The sequence below is a fragment of the Malaya genurostris genome, chromosome 3 (assembly GCF_030247185.1).
Source record: "Malaya genurostris strain Urasoe2022 chromosome 3, Malgen_1.1, whole genome shotgun sequence".
NCBI lineage: Eukaryota > Metazoa > Arthropoda > Insecta > Diptera > Culicidae > Malaya > Malaya genurostris.
The window spans coordinates 148505716-148524726 of NC_080572.1; the positions used below are offsets into that span (position 1 = coordinate 148505716).

Sequence of the window (19011 nt, forward strand, 5' to 3'; positions counted from 1 at the left end):
ATATATATATATATATATATATATATATATATATATATATATATATATATATATATATATATATATATATATATATATATATATATATATATATATATATATATAATATATATATATATATATATATATATATATATATATATATATATATATATATATATATATATATATATATATATATATATATATATATATATATATATATATATATATATATATATATATATATATATATATATATATATATATATATATATATATATATATATATATATATATATATATATATATATATATATATATATATATATATATATATATATATATATATATATATATATATATATATATATATATATATATATATATATATATATATATATATATATATATATATATATATATATATATATATATATATATATATATATATATATATATATATATATATATATATATATATATATATATATATATTTCACCATTGGAAAGGTGTTACTTCCAGAAATGAAATGCACGACAAAAACCCGGTTGTCTACCCAAAGTTATAATGAAAATTGTGATAGATGACCTTAGAAAAGGTGAAACATTTTACAATGATTGTAAATATCTCAAAATTCAAAGCGATGACCTATGACATTATTCGATTACTAGTGACACCAGCTACAATTTTCGCCCTACTAAAATATATATGAATTTTCCATTTTTTTGGTATACAATTTATAACAAATACCAAATATTGGTGAATAATTTTTTTCATTTGGTCGTTCGCCTTACTCGTCTCACCAACACCAAAGACTGAACTTATATATCCGAAAAAAAATATTAAATGCGATCAAAATATTAAATATGTTTTTTTTTTACTACTCGATTAAGATTGGCTTATGGGTTGAATTCATTATTAACATATAATAGGTATCAACATTTTACGTTCGCAGATAATTGTGTATATAATTTTATTTTTTTATTTTATACAATCAGCCATATATTCACACATTTATATTAAGATACTACTCGTGCTATTGGTGATGGTGTAACTCGCGGACATAACTGCAAGAAAATATTTTAGTTCTCGAATGTATTGCAGAATTGAAAGAAACTTACGCCAAGTAAATTTCTTGGAACATATCCTTCGTTATCGTTTTTATCTCTCGCCCACCACCATTCTCTTTCAGAGTCGTCTCCTTTGCGAATTATGATAAGTTTGTCATTTAAGGAAAAACTTAATTCATCAGTCTGTTGGGCGTCGTATGAAAAAACGGCATATACCTCTCCATTATTTAGAATTCCAAGTTTTTCTTGAATGTCTATAAATTAAATAAATGTGCAAATTCACATTTAGGGTTTTTTAGTTTGTGCATTACTTTTTAAAATATATTTTACGTACTATATATATACTCTGAACAACCGTCAAAACCTTCTTCATCCTCTTCACATTTTTCTGCCGGGGTTTCATGATCAGACAATGTTGCCGCGAATAAACACGCACCCGCCTCGATTAAATATTTGACCATTGCTAGATTATTGCAACTAGCCGCACAATGGAGTGGAGTCCAACCGTCTGAGTCCTGTGCGTTAATATCACATCCAAAGCCAACTAAAAATCTGTAATAATAAACAAGCATGAGACATGAAATTGATATAATGCACATTTTGTATACGCTAAGCTTTTTTACACGGCGGATATGTAATCGCGTTAATCGCGAGAACCGAACCAAAAAAAATTATACTTATGGCGGTTTCTTTGTTCGATTAATGGTAAAAACTGTAAAACGTATTGCAAGAATCAATTTGCATATATTCAACAGATTTAAGCAGTAACCGCAAACTATGTGAAACAACAGGAAGAATTAGCAATGAGTTCCCTTTAATATATACTCGTACTCCTTCAAAACAGTCGTCTATGGCAGGAAAATCCGTTATGCAGGAGATTTTTTGCCGACAAAATAAGACACGGTTTGTTACTAATCAAAATTTCAATAATTTGTAGTTGGAAAAATGTAGCTTGATACATTTGAATAAAAACCTAAAAACTTTTCCAATCAAATAAAAAAATAGGATTAACAATTGATACAAAATAGACGAAGCTGCACTTGTTTAAAACCTGACAAAATTTCATTTGAGCACAAGCATTGATATACGAAAACGTACGGGATGTGCAGCATACGAAAACAAGTGCTGATAGTTGGATTGACATCGATTCGAACATCGGCCGTTAGGGCAACCCTAGTCGACGTACAAGCAAGACAGTGTGATAAGAGTCTGATGCAATGTGTTGATGTACAAGCACATAAAAAAACAATTTACGTTTGTAATCAGTGGATTCAAATATTTAACGTCCTCGTCTGATGATACGATGTTTAGGCTATGCTTTCTCTATAAAAATTTTTTGGTGATGCTGCTGAAACCGATTAGCAAGTAAGCTGAACTCGGTGATAAGAAAATACAAAAATTCGAAATTTAGTCTTATGGCTAAATTTTAGATAAAAATTATCGATGGAGAAAAGTATTATCATGAAGATTCTCACGAATCGAAATGTGTGCAAAATCATTTACTGCTAAAAGCCAATATAGTACTTGAGAATTGCTTAAGATTTCAAATAAAAATATCATATTATTCATAAAATGCGCTCAAATTCTCTAAATGATAAACTGCAAATAATAAAAAAAAATAGTCGCAAAACATTATTTAATTCTATATTGTTTCAGCATTACTAAAATACCTTACAATCTCCACATGACCAGCACAAATGGCGTTGTGTAGGGCTGTTATTCCCTCATCATTTGCTGCGCTTGGGTTGGGAACCTGAAACCATAAAATATTATTAATTTAGATATGCAAAAACTTAATGGGGATTTGTCAATACACTCTTCTTAATTAGCTCTAATAAGAAGTTTTTCACAAAAATAGGGACTTTTTTAACTATTTCTAGAAGATTTCTAATTTTGCCTTTTTTATAGGTACCATTCATCTCAGATTTAAGAGATCGAAAAATGCATGTGCGCACAACAGAGATTGAGGGTAACTGATAAATGACCATATACATTATCTAGGCGAGCAATTTCATTGCTCACAAAAAGTCTCACCAGCAGGAAAGAATAACACAAACAAAAAGCGTGTGGAAGTTTGCTTTCTCATCCAAGTCAGTCGTTAAAACAAAACCGCACTTGTTCGGGACAGAACAAACCAAGTACAGTATGGTGCAGTGAACAATAGAACGACCTCGAAATTAGTGAACCAAAGAATACAATTGTTGTTGACTTCAGACACTGCAAAATTCGGTTTTCGATATGAGAACTTGAAGGTTTACTTAAGGAGCAAATGCATCTTGACATTACTTCAATGTAATGAAACCAATTTATATCCAGTTCTATTATGAGTTGGATGCGATTTAATTTGCTAATGACCTTAATTATGTGCAGTATGTGAAGCATTAAAATATCAAGTACGACATTTCTGTATATATGGAAGATAGTGCTATAGAACGGCGTGTGCATGATAATATAAGGATCGATGACGCTTGATAAAGCGTTATCGATCCTTATATTCGCAAAACTATGTCCCACTACGGAGAGATTCTCCCCATCGAAAAAAGAAAAGTGGATTTTTTCCCCGGTATTCTAAATTCCTTTCTTATGTTACGAATGCGCTTAAGGAGGTCTATACCTTCTTATGTGACATTCGGTCAGGATACAAGAATCCCGTGCAAATCATTTGTTACCTATGACATTCAGATGGCCACATGCCAAAAAAGCTGTTCACTACGTTGAGCCATGTGATAAACTAGACAAGGAGACAACGGTCATTCTTTACACCAACATTGTGACAGTCACGACAACGTGACAACGAGACCTAATACAAAAGAAAAGTTATCTGAAAACTCATATAAATCGGATTGTACGCAAATAGGCCTGGAAAAATATCTTTCAAATATATAAAGCGTATGAAAACAATTATATTTTACATGAATGATTCAATTCGCTGCAATTAGAATCTTTATGAATCAAGTATTGTGACAAAACTGGCATGTTCAGTTTTTGCTAACAGACCAATACAACAACACAACAAACTGCTCCCAGTGGCAGAACATTTTTTATATTTACCGAATCTCGCGTGAAGAGAATGTACAAAAAATAGGACATCATCTTCAACGAGAACAATACTCATTATTAACATATGTAATAAAAAAAACCATCTGTTGGCTTGCGCATCTTCACTTTCTGGTCAATCAGCAACATTGTATGTAATTTTGACAATTTCAACAGTGGCCTGGAACAGAAAGTTTTTTTGAATACGTCTTTTATTTGCTGTTTGTTGCAGATGATACGCTGTCATATTTTTGTACATTCTCATAGTTGAAGGCATGTGTCTGTCTTCAACGTATTGATTAAGAGGACGAACAAATTTTGTGTATCTTCATTAAAACTGTTGATCGTTATTGTTGAGCTTTCTCGAAATGGAGATGACCATTTAGGATTGATCACACGCTTGATCACTCAGTCCATTTAGGATTGATCACTATAAAAAATCATCAGTTTTTAAGAGGATGCATAAGAAAATAACGTAATTTTAATTTTTTAGTTCTGGACCACCGGGAGCCGCCAAAATGAATCTGCTCATACTTCTCATGCTGCTCGTAAATGATCTGTTACAGTTACAACATAGATCTCATCGATCAACATATTTTAACAGTATGTCTTTATATGTTATGCCAAAAGATATTATGCCAAACAAATTTATGTTAAATAAAATTCGGCCAAGTATCATAAACCTCGATTTTTGGGCCTTGTGATCAGTTAGGCAAAAACAAGGAAAAATACACGTGTTGTCAGGGTTATCTGCAAATCCGGGAAAAACATCAATGGTGTTAACTCATCGTAGGATAATCACAAAAGCACGTCCGTTACAGTTCTTCGGTATATAGGTTACTGTGGTTGATCAAGTTAAATACGTTTGGGTTATTCTTGATACAAAATTGAATTTTTGCTGAAATAAGGATGGCTTTCGGCCAATGTAAACAAGCTATTGGAAAATCATGTTAACTAAAACTTCGACACATTCATCGACCAGACCAATTTTAGTATATGGATCTTGTCTTGTATGGTGGCAGAAAGGAGACAGTTCAGTCAAAGCTAAATCATCACCAAAGGGTGGTCATCGTGGCGATGACAGCACTGCAACTCTACAAGCTATTGTGCATTAAACTACAAGCGCAAGCTTGTAGAGTTGCAGTGCTGTCATCGCCACAATGACCACCCTTTGGTGGTTGCAGAACTTTGGAACAGTAATCCTTTAAACTAGCCACACTTGCTTGTGGTCTCTAATGGTTACGAGGAATTGAGCATTTACTATCTCCATTTACCAATCGATTCAGCTCGACAAACTGAGCAAATGTCCGTGTGTGTGTGCATACAGCATCCCTTTTCATGACTTTTGGCCTCGGACCGGTTTGTTTTTGGCAGCATAAACAGCACGATCTAATATGTCATATGTGAACAAGATGATGGCATCATTTTCATGTTGAAAGTAATTCCATAATTATATTTATTTAAACCAAATAAGGCAATAAATACTGGAAGATCATAACACCCATATACAATTCAAATCAGTTTGTCGAAATTATGTCCAGTGTTTAACACCTGAGACAGTTGCTACAAGGAGAACCTCCAATGTATAAGGAATAGGCATAAAAAAATTGTTTTGATGATAGAATTTTTGCTAATGGAACGAAGTGATGATAATTAAAAAAAAATTAGAATTTCGCTGAGAGAACGAAATTTGAACAGAACGGAGAACGAACATTTTTTTGATGTGGAACACATCTTCATTTTCTATATAGTCTATTTTCTACGTTTCGATTTGAATGTACCAAGCCACGTATTTTCAAATATATTTGATTGAAATTTTGATTAGTAGCAAGCAGTGTCCTATGTTGCTGCTAAAAATCTTTGGCATACCAGATTTCCCTACCATAGACGACGGTTTTGAAGGAGTAAGCAATGCATCAAAGAGAGAGCATCGCTGTGATTGGTCAATCGATGCAAAAGCAAAGCTGTTGGAAGCCTGTGAATCTATAAATAGAAGCGAAATTAAGGCTAACGTTTCAGTCCTACAGTAGCATGCTAGAGGTAATTCGTTGCTAGAGTGCAAGACAAAAACGTGTCTTAAAACGATTTAAAGCTTTAAGGGCTGAAACCGGTTGTTAGCGTGAAACCGTGTTGCTCGCTGTGCGTATTAGATTTCTCTCTATGCTCTCTCGTAAATGTGTAAAATGACTCTCGATGTGGCCGGGTGGCCAAGAAAGTTTTGATATTTTCGGTTACAAGTTTGACTACATCACATAAAATCCAATAAAGCTATCGCTTGTTTGGCAGCCTTGCTAAGCCGATTTTATTTCTCTCTCATGTTACGTTACCAGAATACAAGAGCAGACAAAAATTCTGCCGCCAAGGAAACGGACTTACCATTACAAAAATAACATTCACTTAATTTTTATTGCGACAACATATATGTTTTTATGCACTAATCGCATCCAAACTAAATTATTCAGACATTGCCAGGATAGATTTCCGATCCATGCTTTTGAAGGCGAGATATTCAATGAACAAGTTTCCGTTTTCAGCTATGCAATTCTTCCTTCAGAAAAAAGACTTTCCCGGCCACTAAAGTCAATGAATCATTCTGAAATTTTCACAGAATAATCTAAACTAATTTTCTTAGAGATTGTCAGTTGGGTTTTTTGATATTCGTCACCGTTTCTGAGAAAATCAGATTTGAAGCGTGACCTTTAAAACGTCCTAAAACACACTGGCCTCAGCCATTAATAGGTATGCTCTGATCTTGTGTCATGCAAGCTCGGAATTGAGAAATTGACAACTACCCCTGGATAAATATTGAGTGCTTAAGATTAATTTCTAATTTATATTAGATGAACTCAATTGATAATGAGAAATAGATTATCGCTTCAACCGAAATTGCAGAATGGAAGAGAAACTTAACGCTAAAAAAACTGCTTGCATAAAAAACATGAGCACAAGCTTGGCGAAGTGAAGCTTAATTATCGAAATCGTAAGTATGTACAAAGATATAATTGCATACATTTGAGATAACGGTGCAATTTCGTCGGTTTAAAACAAATGCAAATCAAGACAAATCTCGATGAACATTAGAAAAGGTCCCAAGTGACAGTTTCTTTTGGTTTATTTTCTCTTTCAATTATTACGGCAACATCCAGTAATTTCAAACAAATTCTACAGTGCATATCAAAAGTCGACGATTTTTGCTATAACCTTATGTGAAGTGTTAGATGTAAAGATTTCTGATTGGACCGTAATACTTGAAAGAGAAAGCAAACAAAGATAAACTTTCATTTGCACTTAAAACCTTTTCTCGTGTTTGTCTTCAAATTATGTGTTGGTGTTGTTTCGGATTGATTGAACTTTTTTTATTGTAGATCATTAGACATTTTGGTTGCCTTGTTCCACATCAATGGCTCGAACAACCCCATGGGGCTGATACTTGTAGTTTTATTGAGAGGATGAAATTCTAATAAAAAAAAATAATTTAAAATGAGTTTTCCTGAGGTGAGGAAACTCAAAGTTACTAGATTTTTTGGTTAACTACCGAAGAAAATTTGTTGAAAAGAGATTTGTTTTTGTATATTGCAGAAATCGTTCTAAAAAAAATCATTAAAGTGCTGACTAAAGCTCTGGCGAAGAATAATGTTTAGCGTGAACAAGTGATTTAACACTTAATATTCCCGACAGTCACCAACAACAGTTAAGCATCCCCTTCAACGAAACCATTCAACCCTATAGAACCCAGTACACTAGCTGCAGTTAACAACTTACCATCCAACAAACCAGCAATTGCAAACAATGTACAACAAGACGCATTTACAGCAAATAACAACAAAATCAAAAACAATATCGCCTATTCGGCAATGAATGACAATACGAACCGCGTTCAAACTGCCCCTGCAGAAGGACAATGGAAGCTCTTCTCCCCCTAGAAAAAGAATGACAACGAGACCTAATACAAACGAAAAGTTATCTGAAAATTCATTTAAATCGGCTTGTACGCAAATAGGCCTGAAAAAATAATCTTCAAATATAAAAAGCGTATGAAAACAATTATATTTTACATGAATGATTCAATTCGCTGCAATTAGAATCTTCATGAATAAAGTATCTTGACAAAACTGGCATGTTGTGTTTTTGCCAACAGACCAATACACAACAGACTGCTCCCAGTAGCAGAACATCTTTTATATTTACCGAATCTCGCGTGAAGAGAATGTTCAAAAATAGGACATCATCTTCAACGAGAACAATACTCATACTCAATACATCTGTTGGCTTGCGCATCTTTACTTTCTGGTCAATCAGCTACATTGTATGTAATTTAGACAATTTCAACAGTGGCCTGGAACAGAAAGTTTTTTTGAATACGTCTTTTATTTGCTGTTTGTTGCAGATGATACGCTGTCATATTTTTGTACATTCTCATAGTTGAAGGTATGTGTCTGTCTTCAACGTATTCATTAAGAGGACGAACAAATTTTGTGTATCTTCATTAGAACTGTTGATCGTTATTGTTGAGCTTTCTCAAAATGGAGGTGACCAATCTTTGAAAATCAGTCCATTTAGGATTGATCACTATAAAAAAATCATCAGTTTTTGAGAAAATGCACAAGAGCATAACGTAATTTTAATTTTTTAGTTCTGGACCACCATTTTCTGAACCTAAAACCGGGAGCCGCCAAAATAAATTATATGACCAGGGGACGGGTGTGGCGTAATGGGTAAGTCGATGCCTTTCACGCAGCTCACCTGGGTTCGATTCCCAACATAGGGTAGGAAAGTAGTTTTTCTGGGCTGAAGAAACGAATGACCTTAAGGTTAAAACCTCTATAACCGAAACAAAAAAAAAATATTTGACCATAAAGTTAAGAAGTTTTTGTTATTTACAAATAGATACAAGAGATCACTACTTCTCATGCTGCTCGTAAATGATCTGTTACAGTTAAAACATCGATCAACATGTTTTAACAGTATGTCTTTATATTTTATGCCAAAAGATATTATGCCGAACAAATTTATGTTAAACAAAATTCGGCCAAATGTCGTACACCCCGATTTTCGGGCCTTGTGATCAGTTAGGCAAAAACAAGGAAAAATACACGTGTTGACAAAATTGAATTTTTGCAGGTTATCTGCAAATCCGGGAAAAACATCAATGGTGCTTCTAACTGATCGTAGGATAATCACAAAAGCACGTCCGTTACAGTTCTTTGGTACATAGGTTACTGTGGTTGATCAAGTTAAATAAGTTGGTGTTATTCTTGATACAAAATTGAATTTTTGCAGACTTAAGGATGGCTTTCGGCCAATGCAAACAAGCTACTGGAAAATCATGTTAACTGAAACTTCGACACGTTCATTGAATCAACACAACTATCGTTAAACCAATTTTAGCATATGGATCTTGTCTTGTATGGTAGCTGAAAGGAGACGTTGCTACAGTTCAGTCAAAACTAAATTATCACCAAAGGGTGGTCATAGTGGCAATGACAGCACAACTAGCGTTTGTAATTTAATAAACAATAGCTTTGCATTAAACGGCCACATGTGTTCATAAAACAAGAAGCAATATCTTGTGCACACCGTCTTAAGGTTGGAGAACTTTGGAGCAGTAATCCTTTAAACTAGTTACACTTGCTTGTGGTTTTGAGGCTTTTCTAGAGAAGTGAAACTTAAAAACTGGCGACGAGGATAAACGAATAACTGAATTAACAACGCCGTTGGACGGCATTTTTTTTTAGTTGTCTCAGTCGAAAGGCAATTGTGTGGCGATTTTTTTTAAATCAGTAAAACGGAAGCCATTTCATAGTGTATACGGATCAATTAACGCGGGGACGATTGCATTCATCTCCAACAATAAGTTTGGCGTGGCTTGGTTGCAAAAGTGCAGTGGTGCCATTTTGTTTTTTCTTCTTGGTATTACTAGGAGCGTGAGTAAGCAAAATTGGGAGAACCAGCAAATGGTGAACAATAATTTGAAAAGATTTTGCAGAAAATTTCTTTTGTTCGTATGTGTGCTATTTTATAATTCAATGCCTTTTTTTTAAAACAAAGAAATTTTGGTTTCACAAAAGATCTATTATATATTTAATCATTTGAGGCATTGTAGGCATTCATTATTTCGATCGAAACTTTTATTATATGCCGGACTAATTGATTTTTTTCTTTTTTTTTGATCCGGTAAAGCAAAATCAAGGACGAGTTCATGTGATTTCAAGGAGTTAACTCAAATAATTTATATAAAGGAAGCAAAGGCGCTCGAATCCTGACGGGAATATATTTGGCAAGTGAAAGGAGGCGAAGGCGCTCGTGGATTTAAAATAACAACGAGGATATTGATTAACGTAAATAATTCAGTGCCTATAGGGTGAGTCAACCTGTTGTTATTCCTTTTTTTTATTGTGTACTGTACCGTTGAATATTTATTTTATCTTGCTGAGTGGCTTAATTTTGGTTTTATTTTGCGTTTGAATTACAACAGAAATGGCTCAAATGAGCATGGCTTCACTTATTGAACCTTATAGAAAGGGCACTCCTTTCAGTGACTGGATAGATCGTTTAGAATATTGTTTTATGGCCAATACGGTGGCAGACAAACTAAAGAAGGCTCATTTTATAACTTTAGGCGGTCCGCTTGTATATGCGGAACTAAAACTTCAGTACCCTATGGGGAATTTAGACGATGTGTCATATGAAGACATGATAAAAAAATTAAAGGCTCGACTTGATAAAAAACCTTCTGGTTTGGTACAGCGCTTGAGATTCTCCAATAGGGTGCAACACCCTGATGAATCTTTGGAGGATTACGTCCTCGCTATCAAGCTCCAGGCGGAGTTTTGTTCATTTGGAACATTTAAAGACCAAGCAATTAGGGACAGAATTATATCAGGTATAAAAGATACCGCTTTACAAGAAAAAATTCTAAATGAGGATGAGGATTTGAGTGCAGAAGCTACAGAAAAAATTATAATAACATGGCAGATGGCTAGATCGAATGCGAAATCGCTTGGTATAGGGAATAAATTTGAGGAGGTAGCATCAATAAATCCTGTGAATTCCCCTAGAGGTAAAGCGTGGCAAAAGCTATTAAGCGCTTGGGGCAAGGCACAATCGAGTAGCCATTTAGATACTCCCAGTTATCCAAAGGGGCCGGTAAAATCTAGGTTAGGTTTTAAACCGTATGGTCGAGGAGAAACTTCTAAATTGAATAGTAATCCTTCAGAAAGACCCTGGGAGAGAAGAAAGATTGATTATTCAAAGATAACGTGTGATTTTTGCGGAATTAAGGGGCATATAAAGAAAAAGTGTTTCAAGCTAAAAAATTTGAAAAGAGATGCAGTAAAATTCGTGGACTCCTATGAAAAACCAGGAACGAGCCAAGGAAAATCGCTGAACGAAATATTCAGTCGGATGTCAACGCAGGAGGACAGTGAGGACGAGCCTGAAGCAGGTGATATTCAATGTATGTTGGTAACTTCTGTTAACAAAATTAATAACCCTTGTTTGATAAATGTCTTTATGGAGGGAAAACCTATCCAAATGGAGGTTGATTGTGGTTCGTCGGTAACAGTTATGGGCAAACAACAATATGATTTTAATTTTTCGATGCCTCTGAAACAATCAGGGAAGAAATTAGTGGTAGTAAACGGGGATAGCTTGGAAATAATGGGAGAAATAAATGTTTCAGCAATGTATAAAGGTATACAGACCAATTTAACACTAGTGGTTATTAATTGCCACAACAGTTTTATTCCATTATTAGGTCGGGATGGTTTGGACGTTTTTTTTTCCAATTGGAGGCACTTTTTCACAAATTCTATATCTGAAAACGATAATGAGAAACGGATGACTGAAATAGTTCATGAAATAAAGCAAAAATTTTCTAGTGTATTTGTCAAAGACTTCTCTGTGCCTATTCAAGGTTATGAAGCCGATTTAATCTTAAAAGAGGACAAACCAATATTCAAGAGGGCCTATAACGTTCCTTATCGGTTGAGAGAGAAAGTTCTACTATATTTAAACAAATTAGAGAAAGAAAAAGTTATAACGCCATTAAAGACCAGTGAGTGGGCATCCCCGGTGGTAATTGTAGTAAAAAAGAACAATGATATAAGATTAGTAATTGACTGTAAAGTGTCAATAAATAAATGTTTGATTGCTAACACGTATCCTCTGCCTACGGCGCAGGATTTGTTTGCCGGATTGGCTGGATGTAAAATTTTTTGTTCACTGGATCTAGAGGGGGCATACACCCAACTCTCCTTGTCGGAAAAGTCCAGAAAATTTATGGTTATAAACACGATCAAAGGATTGTATACGTATAACAGATTACCCCAAGGTGCCTCTTCTAGTGCTTCGATTTTTCAGCAAATAATGGAGCAAGTTTTGCAGGGTTTGGATAAAGTTTATTGCTATTTGGAAGCTAAAACTATCAACAAGTGTTTTTACTGGATCTCAACCGAAATTACTCCTTGGGTCTCTAAGTTCGTCGTTCGCTTTGGAGTCCGCTTTTACTTATTTGACTGGTATTAAATAAAGGTGAGTTTGACTTATAAGTTAAAAAGATTGTGGAGCCTTTTGAGGCTTTTCTAGAGAAGTGAAACTTAAAAGTGGTCTCTAATGGTTACGAGGAATTGAGCATTTACTATCTCCATTTACCAATCGATTCAGCTCGACAAACTGAGCAAATGTCCGTGTGTGTGTGCATACAGCATCCCTTTTCATGACTTTTGGCCTCGGACCGGTTTGTTTTTGGCAGCATAAACAGCACGTTTTAATACGACATATGTGAACAAGATGATGGCATCATTTTCATGTTGAAAGTAATTCCATAATTATATTTATTTAAACTAAGTAAAGCACTAAATGCTGGAAGATCATAACACCCATATACAATTCAAATCAGTTTGTCGAGATTATGTCCAGCGTTAAACACCTGAGACAGTTTCGACAAGGAGAACCTCCAATGTATAAGGAATAGATATAAAAAAATTGTTTTGATGATAGAATTTTTGCTGATGGGACGAAACAATAATTAAAAAAAATTTTAATTAGAATTTCGCTGAGAGAACGAAATTCGAACAGAACGGAGAACGAAAATTTTTTTGATGTGGAACACATCTTCATTTTCTATATAGTGGTGCAAATCAGAAATTCAAGAAAAACTACACGTAGAAATGTGCTTACAGCTCAATCGATTTTGTATCAATTATTAAAATTATTTCATCATTTGATACTAAATATTTCTACGTTTCGATTTGAATGTACAAAGCCACGTATTTCCAATTATATTTGATTGAAATTTTGATTAGTAGCAAACAGTGTCCTATTTTGCTGCTAAAAATCTTTGGCATACCGGATTTCCCTGCCATAGACGACGGTTTTGAAGGAGTAAGCGATGTATCAAAAAGAGAGCATCGCTCTCTTTTAAATAGAAGCGAAATTAAAGCTAACGTCTCAGTCCTACAGTAGCATGCTAGAGGTAATTCGTTGCTAGAGTGCAAGACAAAAACGTCATAAAACGATTTGAAGCTTTAAGGGCTAAAACCAGTTGTTAGCGTGAAACCGTGTTGCTCGCTGTGCGTATTAGATTTCTCTCTATGCTCTCTCGTAAAAGTGTAAAATGACTCTCGATGTGGCCGGGTGGCCAAGAAAGTTTTGATATTTTCGGTTACAAGTTTGACTACATCACATAAAATCCAATAGAGCTATCGCTTGTTTGGCAGCCTTGCTATGCCGAATTTATTTTTCCCTCATGTTTCGTTACGTTACCAGAATACAAAAGCAGACAAAAATTCTGCCGCCATAGAAATGGACTTACCATTACAAAAATAACATTCACCTAATTTTTATCGCGACGACATATATGTTTTTATGCACTAATCGCATCTAAACTAAATTATCTAGACATTGCCAGGATAGATTTTCGATCCATACTTTTGAAGGCGAGATATTCAATGAACAAGTTGAAAGTTACCGTTTTCAGCTATGCAAATCTTCCTTCAGAAAAAAGACTTTTCCGACGGCTAAAGTCAAACAATCATTCTGAAATTTTCACAGAATAATCTAAACTAATTTTCTAAGGTATTGTCAGTTAGGTTTTTTGACATTCGTCACCGTTTCTGGGAAAATCAAATTTGAAACGTGACCTTTAAAACGTCCTAAAACACACTGGCCTCAGCCATTAATTGGTATGCTCTGATCTTGTGTCATGCAAGCTCGGAATGGACTGTCGTTTCCCCATGAGAAATTGAAAACTACCCCTGGATAAATATTGAGTGCTTAAGATTAATTTCTATTTTATATTAGATGAACTCGATTGATAATGAGAAATAGATTATCGCTTCGACCGAAATCGCAGAATGGAAGAGAAACTCAACGCTAAAAAAACTGCTTTCATAAAAACTTAAGCACTAGCTTGGCGAAGTGAAGCTTAATTATCGAAATCGTAAGTATGTACAAAGATATAATTGCATACATTTGAGATAATGGTGCAATTTCGTCGGTTATAAAACAAATGCAAATCAAGACAAATCTCGATAAACATTAGAAAAGGTCCCAAGACAGTTTCTCTTGGTTTATTTTCTCTTTCAATTATTACGGCAAATTCCAGTAATTTCCAACAAATTCTACAGTGCATATCGAAAATCGACGATTTTTGCTATAATCCTATGTGAAGTGTTAGATGGGAAGATTGCTGATTGGACCGTAATACTTGAAAGAGAAAGCAAACAAAGAAAAACTTCCATTTAAAAAAACACTGACAATCTTTTAGAAAATTAAATTAGATTATTCAGTACAAATTTTAGAATAAATTATTCAAATGTAATACACAGAACGAATTACGTTGTTACACTTACTGGCCTGTTTTATTGCATCAAAATATCAAAAATTATTCAATAGTTTTGTACGCATGATTTGCATTTGAATTATCGCATTGTTGTAGAGTTCTGCTCGCAAATGTTGTAATCAAATATTTATTATTATTGAATACCAAAGCAATATCTTTGTTCAATGGAAGAGCTCCTTTGCTTAAAGAATATGACTAGTTAGTTTTGTTTTAAGGGACAAAAATGGTTTTTTAAAAAGAGAGGAGGAATTTCCAGGAATTTGTTTTTTTTTTAGAAAAAATATCATTGGAACACTGTTGGACAAATAAGAAATCGCAACAAAGATATAATTGCATACATTTGAGATAATGGTGCAATTTCGTCGGTTATAAAACAAATGCAAATCAAGACAAATCTCGATAAACATTAGAAAAGGTCCCAAGACAGTTTCTCTTGGTTTATTTTCTCTTTCAATTATTACGGCAAATTCCAGTAATTTCCAACAAATTCTACAGTGCATATAGAAAATCGACGATTTTTGCTATAATCCTATGTAAAGTGTTAGATGGGAAGATTGCTGATTGGACCGTAATACTTGAAAGAGAAAGCAAACAAAGAAAAACTTCCATTTAAAAAAACACTGACAATCTTTTAGAAAATTAAATTAGATTATTCAGTACAAATTTTAGAATAAATTATTCAAATGTAATACACAGAACGAATTACGTTGTTATACTTACTGGCCTGTTTTATTGCATCAAAATATCAAAAATTATTCAATAGTTTTGTACGCATGATTTGCATTTGAATTATCGCATTGTTGTAGAGTTCTGCTCGCAAATGTTGTAATCAAATATTTATTATTATTGAATACCAAAGCAATATCTTTGTTCAATGGAAGAGCTCCTTTGCTTAAAGAATATGACTAGTTAGTTTTGTTTTAAGGGACAACAATGGTTTTTTAAAAAGAGAGGAGGAATTTCCAGGAATTTGTTTTTTTTTAGAAAAAATATCATTGGAACACTGTTGGACAAATAAGAAATCGCAACAAAGATATAATTGCATACATTTGAGATAATGGTGCAATTTCGTCGGTTATAAAACAAATGCAAATCAAGACAAATCTCGATAAACATTAGAAAAGGTCCCAAGACAGTTTCTCTTGGTTTATTTTCTCTTTCAATTATTACGGCAAATTCCAGCAATTTCCAACAAATTCTACAGTGCATATCGAGAATCGACGATTTTTGCTATAATCCTATGTGAAGTGTTAGATGGGAAGATTGCTAATTGGACCGTAATACTTGAAAGAGAAAGCAAACAAAGAAAAACTTACATTTAAAAAAACACTGACAATCTTTTAGAAAATTAAATTAGATTATTCAGTACAAATTTTAGAATAAATTATTCAAATGTAATACACAGAACGAATTACGTTGTTATACTTACTGGCCTGTTTTATTGCATCAAAATATCAAAAATTATTCAATAGTTCTGTACGCATGATTTGCATTTGAATTATCGCATTGTTGTAGAGTTCTGCTCGCAAATGTTGTAATCAAATATTTATTATTATTGAATACCAAAGCAATATCTTTGTTCAATGGAAGAGCTCCTTTGCTTAAAGAATATGACTAGTTAGTTTTGTTTTAAGGGACAAAAATGGTTTTTTAAAAAGAGAGGAGGAATTTCCAGGAATTTGTTTTTATTTAGAAAAAATATCATTGGAACACTGTTGGACAAATAAGAAATCGCAACGTCTAAAATGAGAAATACTCAAACTATGTTAGAAAAGTTTGCACTTTTACTTAACATTTCCATCGTTTCAATTGTAACAAAAGCGCTCCTGGATTGAAAAGAGTTTAATTTAACTTGTGTCGGACAGCTATTTTTGGCTAGCAAAAACGCTTATGCAAAAATGGTTTCTGGCTTATAGACAAACCCAGCCTTCTTTGAACTCCAAGATATGAAAAAACAAATGATAAATAAATCATTTTGTTCATGGATATTGTTGTTTATTGAGCTTTCTGAAGAATGGTGCATTTTGTTATGTCGTTTGCTAATTAGTACTTTTGAGAATGTGATATTCGGAGAATTGTACTTCTAGGCAAAATTCATTGCACTTGAAACTGCATGGTAGATGCTGCGGCAAAGAAAACTTAATGCTCTATAAAGTGAAAGTAATATAGAAAAAGAAACAGTCATCCTTTAATGTTACGACAGATTTTAAGATAGCGGTACAACATTTAAGCTATTTTTGCCTAGCAAAAACGCTTATGCAAAAATGGTACCTGGCAAGACAAACCCAGCCTTCTTTGAACTCCAAGATATGAAAAAACAAATGAAGAATAAATCATTTTTTGTATGGATATTGTCGTTTATTAAACTTTTTGTAGTATGGTGCATTTTGTTATGTCGTTTGCTAATTAGTACTTTTGTGAATGTGATATTCAGAGAATTGAACTTCTAGGCAAAATTCGTTGCTTTATGGATTAAGTTTTCAAGGAAAAGTTGTTCAACCGTAATGATTTTTTCCGCACTGAGAGAAATCTATCAATTTTTCAAATCGTGTTTCAGTATTAGAGTATAAATTACTCACCTGCAGAGCTGATTTCTGTACTAGTTCTAGTTCACCTTCCAAACTTGCATCTAACAACAACGCCAAAGGATCAAAGCTAACGCGACGTGCTAGTTTTCTTTTTCCATCTGTGATTACTGTTGAAACAAAACTACGCTTTCGGCGAGGGATTTCAAAAGAACGTTCGTCGTGTAATTGATCTGAATGATTATCGCAGTTAATGCTGTCATTAGTCTCGTTGAAAATATGTTCTTTTTCCAAAAACATATTTTCATTTACTCCACAGATGGTATGTTCTTCTTGTGCGGTATTCAAGGCATTTGTTTTCTCTGTTTTATGCATATCTGGGACACGTGTTGTTCCCTGAAATTGTACTTTGTATGACCCAACATTGCATATCGTTTGTCTTAGCTTAGGTTGTTCGCAATAAGGAGATTTTTTTATCGTTAAAGGTTTAGCTTTGATGGGCAGGTTATCCGCAAAGTTTTCATTTTCAGATGTTGGTGAACTGTTTAGTATGTCTAAACATTTATCTATTTTGCTATTTCCTTCCAAAAAATTTATTGATTCTATCCCAGTGTGATGAATAATACATTTGCTAGGCTTGGGGGGTAAAGCAGGTTTAATTTTTTTAATTGAATCAGTGATTGTCTTAGTGTGTGTTGTCAATTCTGATAACTGGTGCATGGCATTGTTTATTTCTTTGCTATCAGGTAATATGCAGCTTGAATTATCTATCAAACAAAGATTTTTATTTGGTTTTCGTGGAGGAACCACTAAATTCCCCGATGGAATGGTGTGCAAAGTTGTATATCCAATTCCTATGGCATTGTTGTGTATTGCTTTTGACATAACGTCGACAGAGTCAATAGCCTTTGATAATGAAACTGGAATAGCAACTGATTTATTTGAAAATATCATAGGAGTGCTATGAACCGTTACTGCAAGTTGTGTGCGGGTAGAAATTTCATTGAAGTCAGTAACTTTGTCGCTATCGCATACATTTATGTTTTCATCCAACATATTTGAATTTGAAACGTTAATATTGACTACATGTTGGTTACGATCATAGTTATCTTTACTATCTAAGCGTTTTTCGTCCTTATATGAATCATCTGATTTATCAAGCATTTTGCAACTTTCTTGTGTGTTCTTAGTTTTACATGGTGAATAACCATCATAATCAACCTTGTTCATAAACATATTTTCATGTCGTTTTTGTTTTGCCGCAAGTTTGTTTTCGTCACTTTCGGCAACTAAGTTTGAATTTAAAACAGCTGTGTTATGTAAAATTACCGAGGGCAACTGACAAGTAAGTTTAATTTTAATATTAGACAATTCTTGTATTGTTTGAGTAGGCGATATGTTATCGTTTTTATTGTTTGAAATGTTGATTTTGTTTTCGTTTCTGCTTAACGTGGCATTTGTTTGGGGAAGATGATTGAACGGTTCCACAGCGACAATATTGTTTCTAGGAACTGTTCGATGCTGAGCGTGAAAAGTTGTTGGTCTGGAAATATA

The 19011-nt window shown here is 33.6% G+C and overlaps 1 protein-coding gene across 1 annotated transcript in view; it reads right to left on the reverse strand.

The window, feature by feature from the left end:
• Window positions 1-556: 556 nt before the first annotated feature.
• LOC131434037 (uncharacterized) overlaps window positions 557-19011 on the reverse strand; it is a 40320-nt gene continuing 21865 nt past the window's right edge. Inside the window, exons 5-9 of the mRNA XM_058600668.1 lie at window positions 17512-19000; window positions 2724-2806; window positions 1388-1605; window positions 1105-1307; window positions 557-1050 (exon numbers count right to left, since the gene is read on the reverse strand). Of these exons, the coding sequence (XP_058456651.1) occupies window positions 1003-1050; window positions 1105-1307; window positions 1388-1605; window positions 2724-2806; window positions 17512-19000 (2041 nt within the window). The 3' untranslated portion in view covers window positions 557-1002. The remainder of the gene's footprint in view (window positions 1051-1104; window positions 1308-1387; window positions 1606-2723; window positions 2807-17511; window positions 19001-19011) is intronic.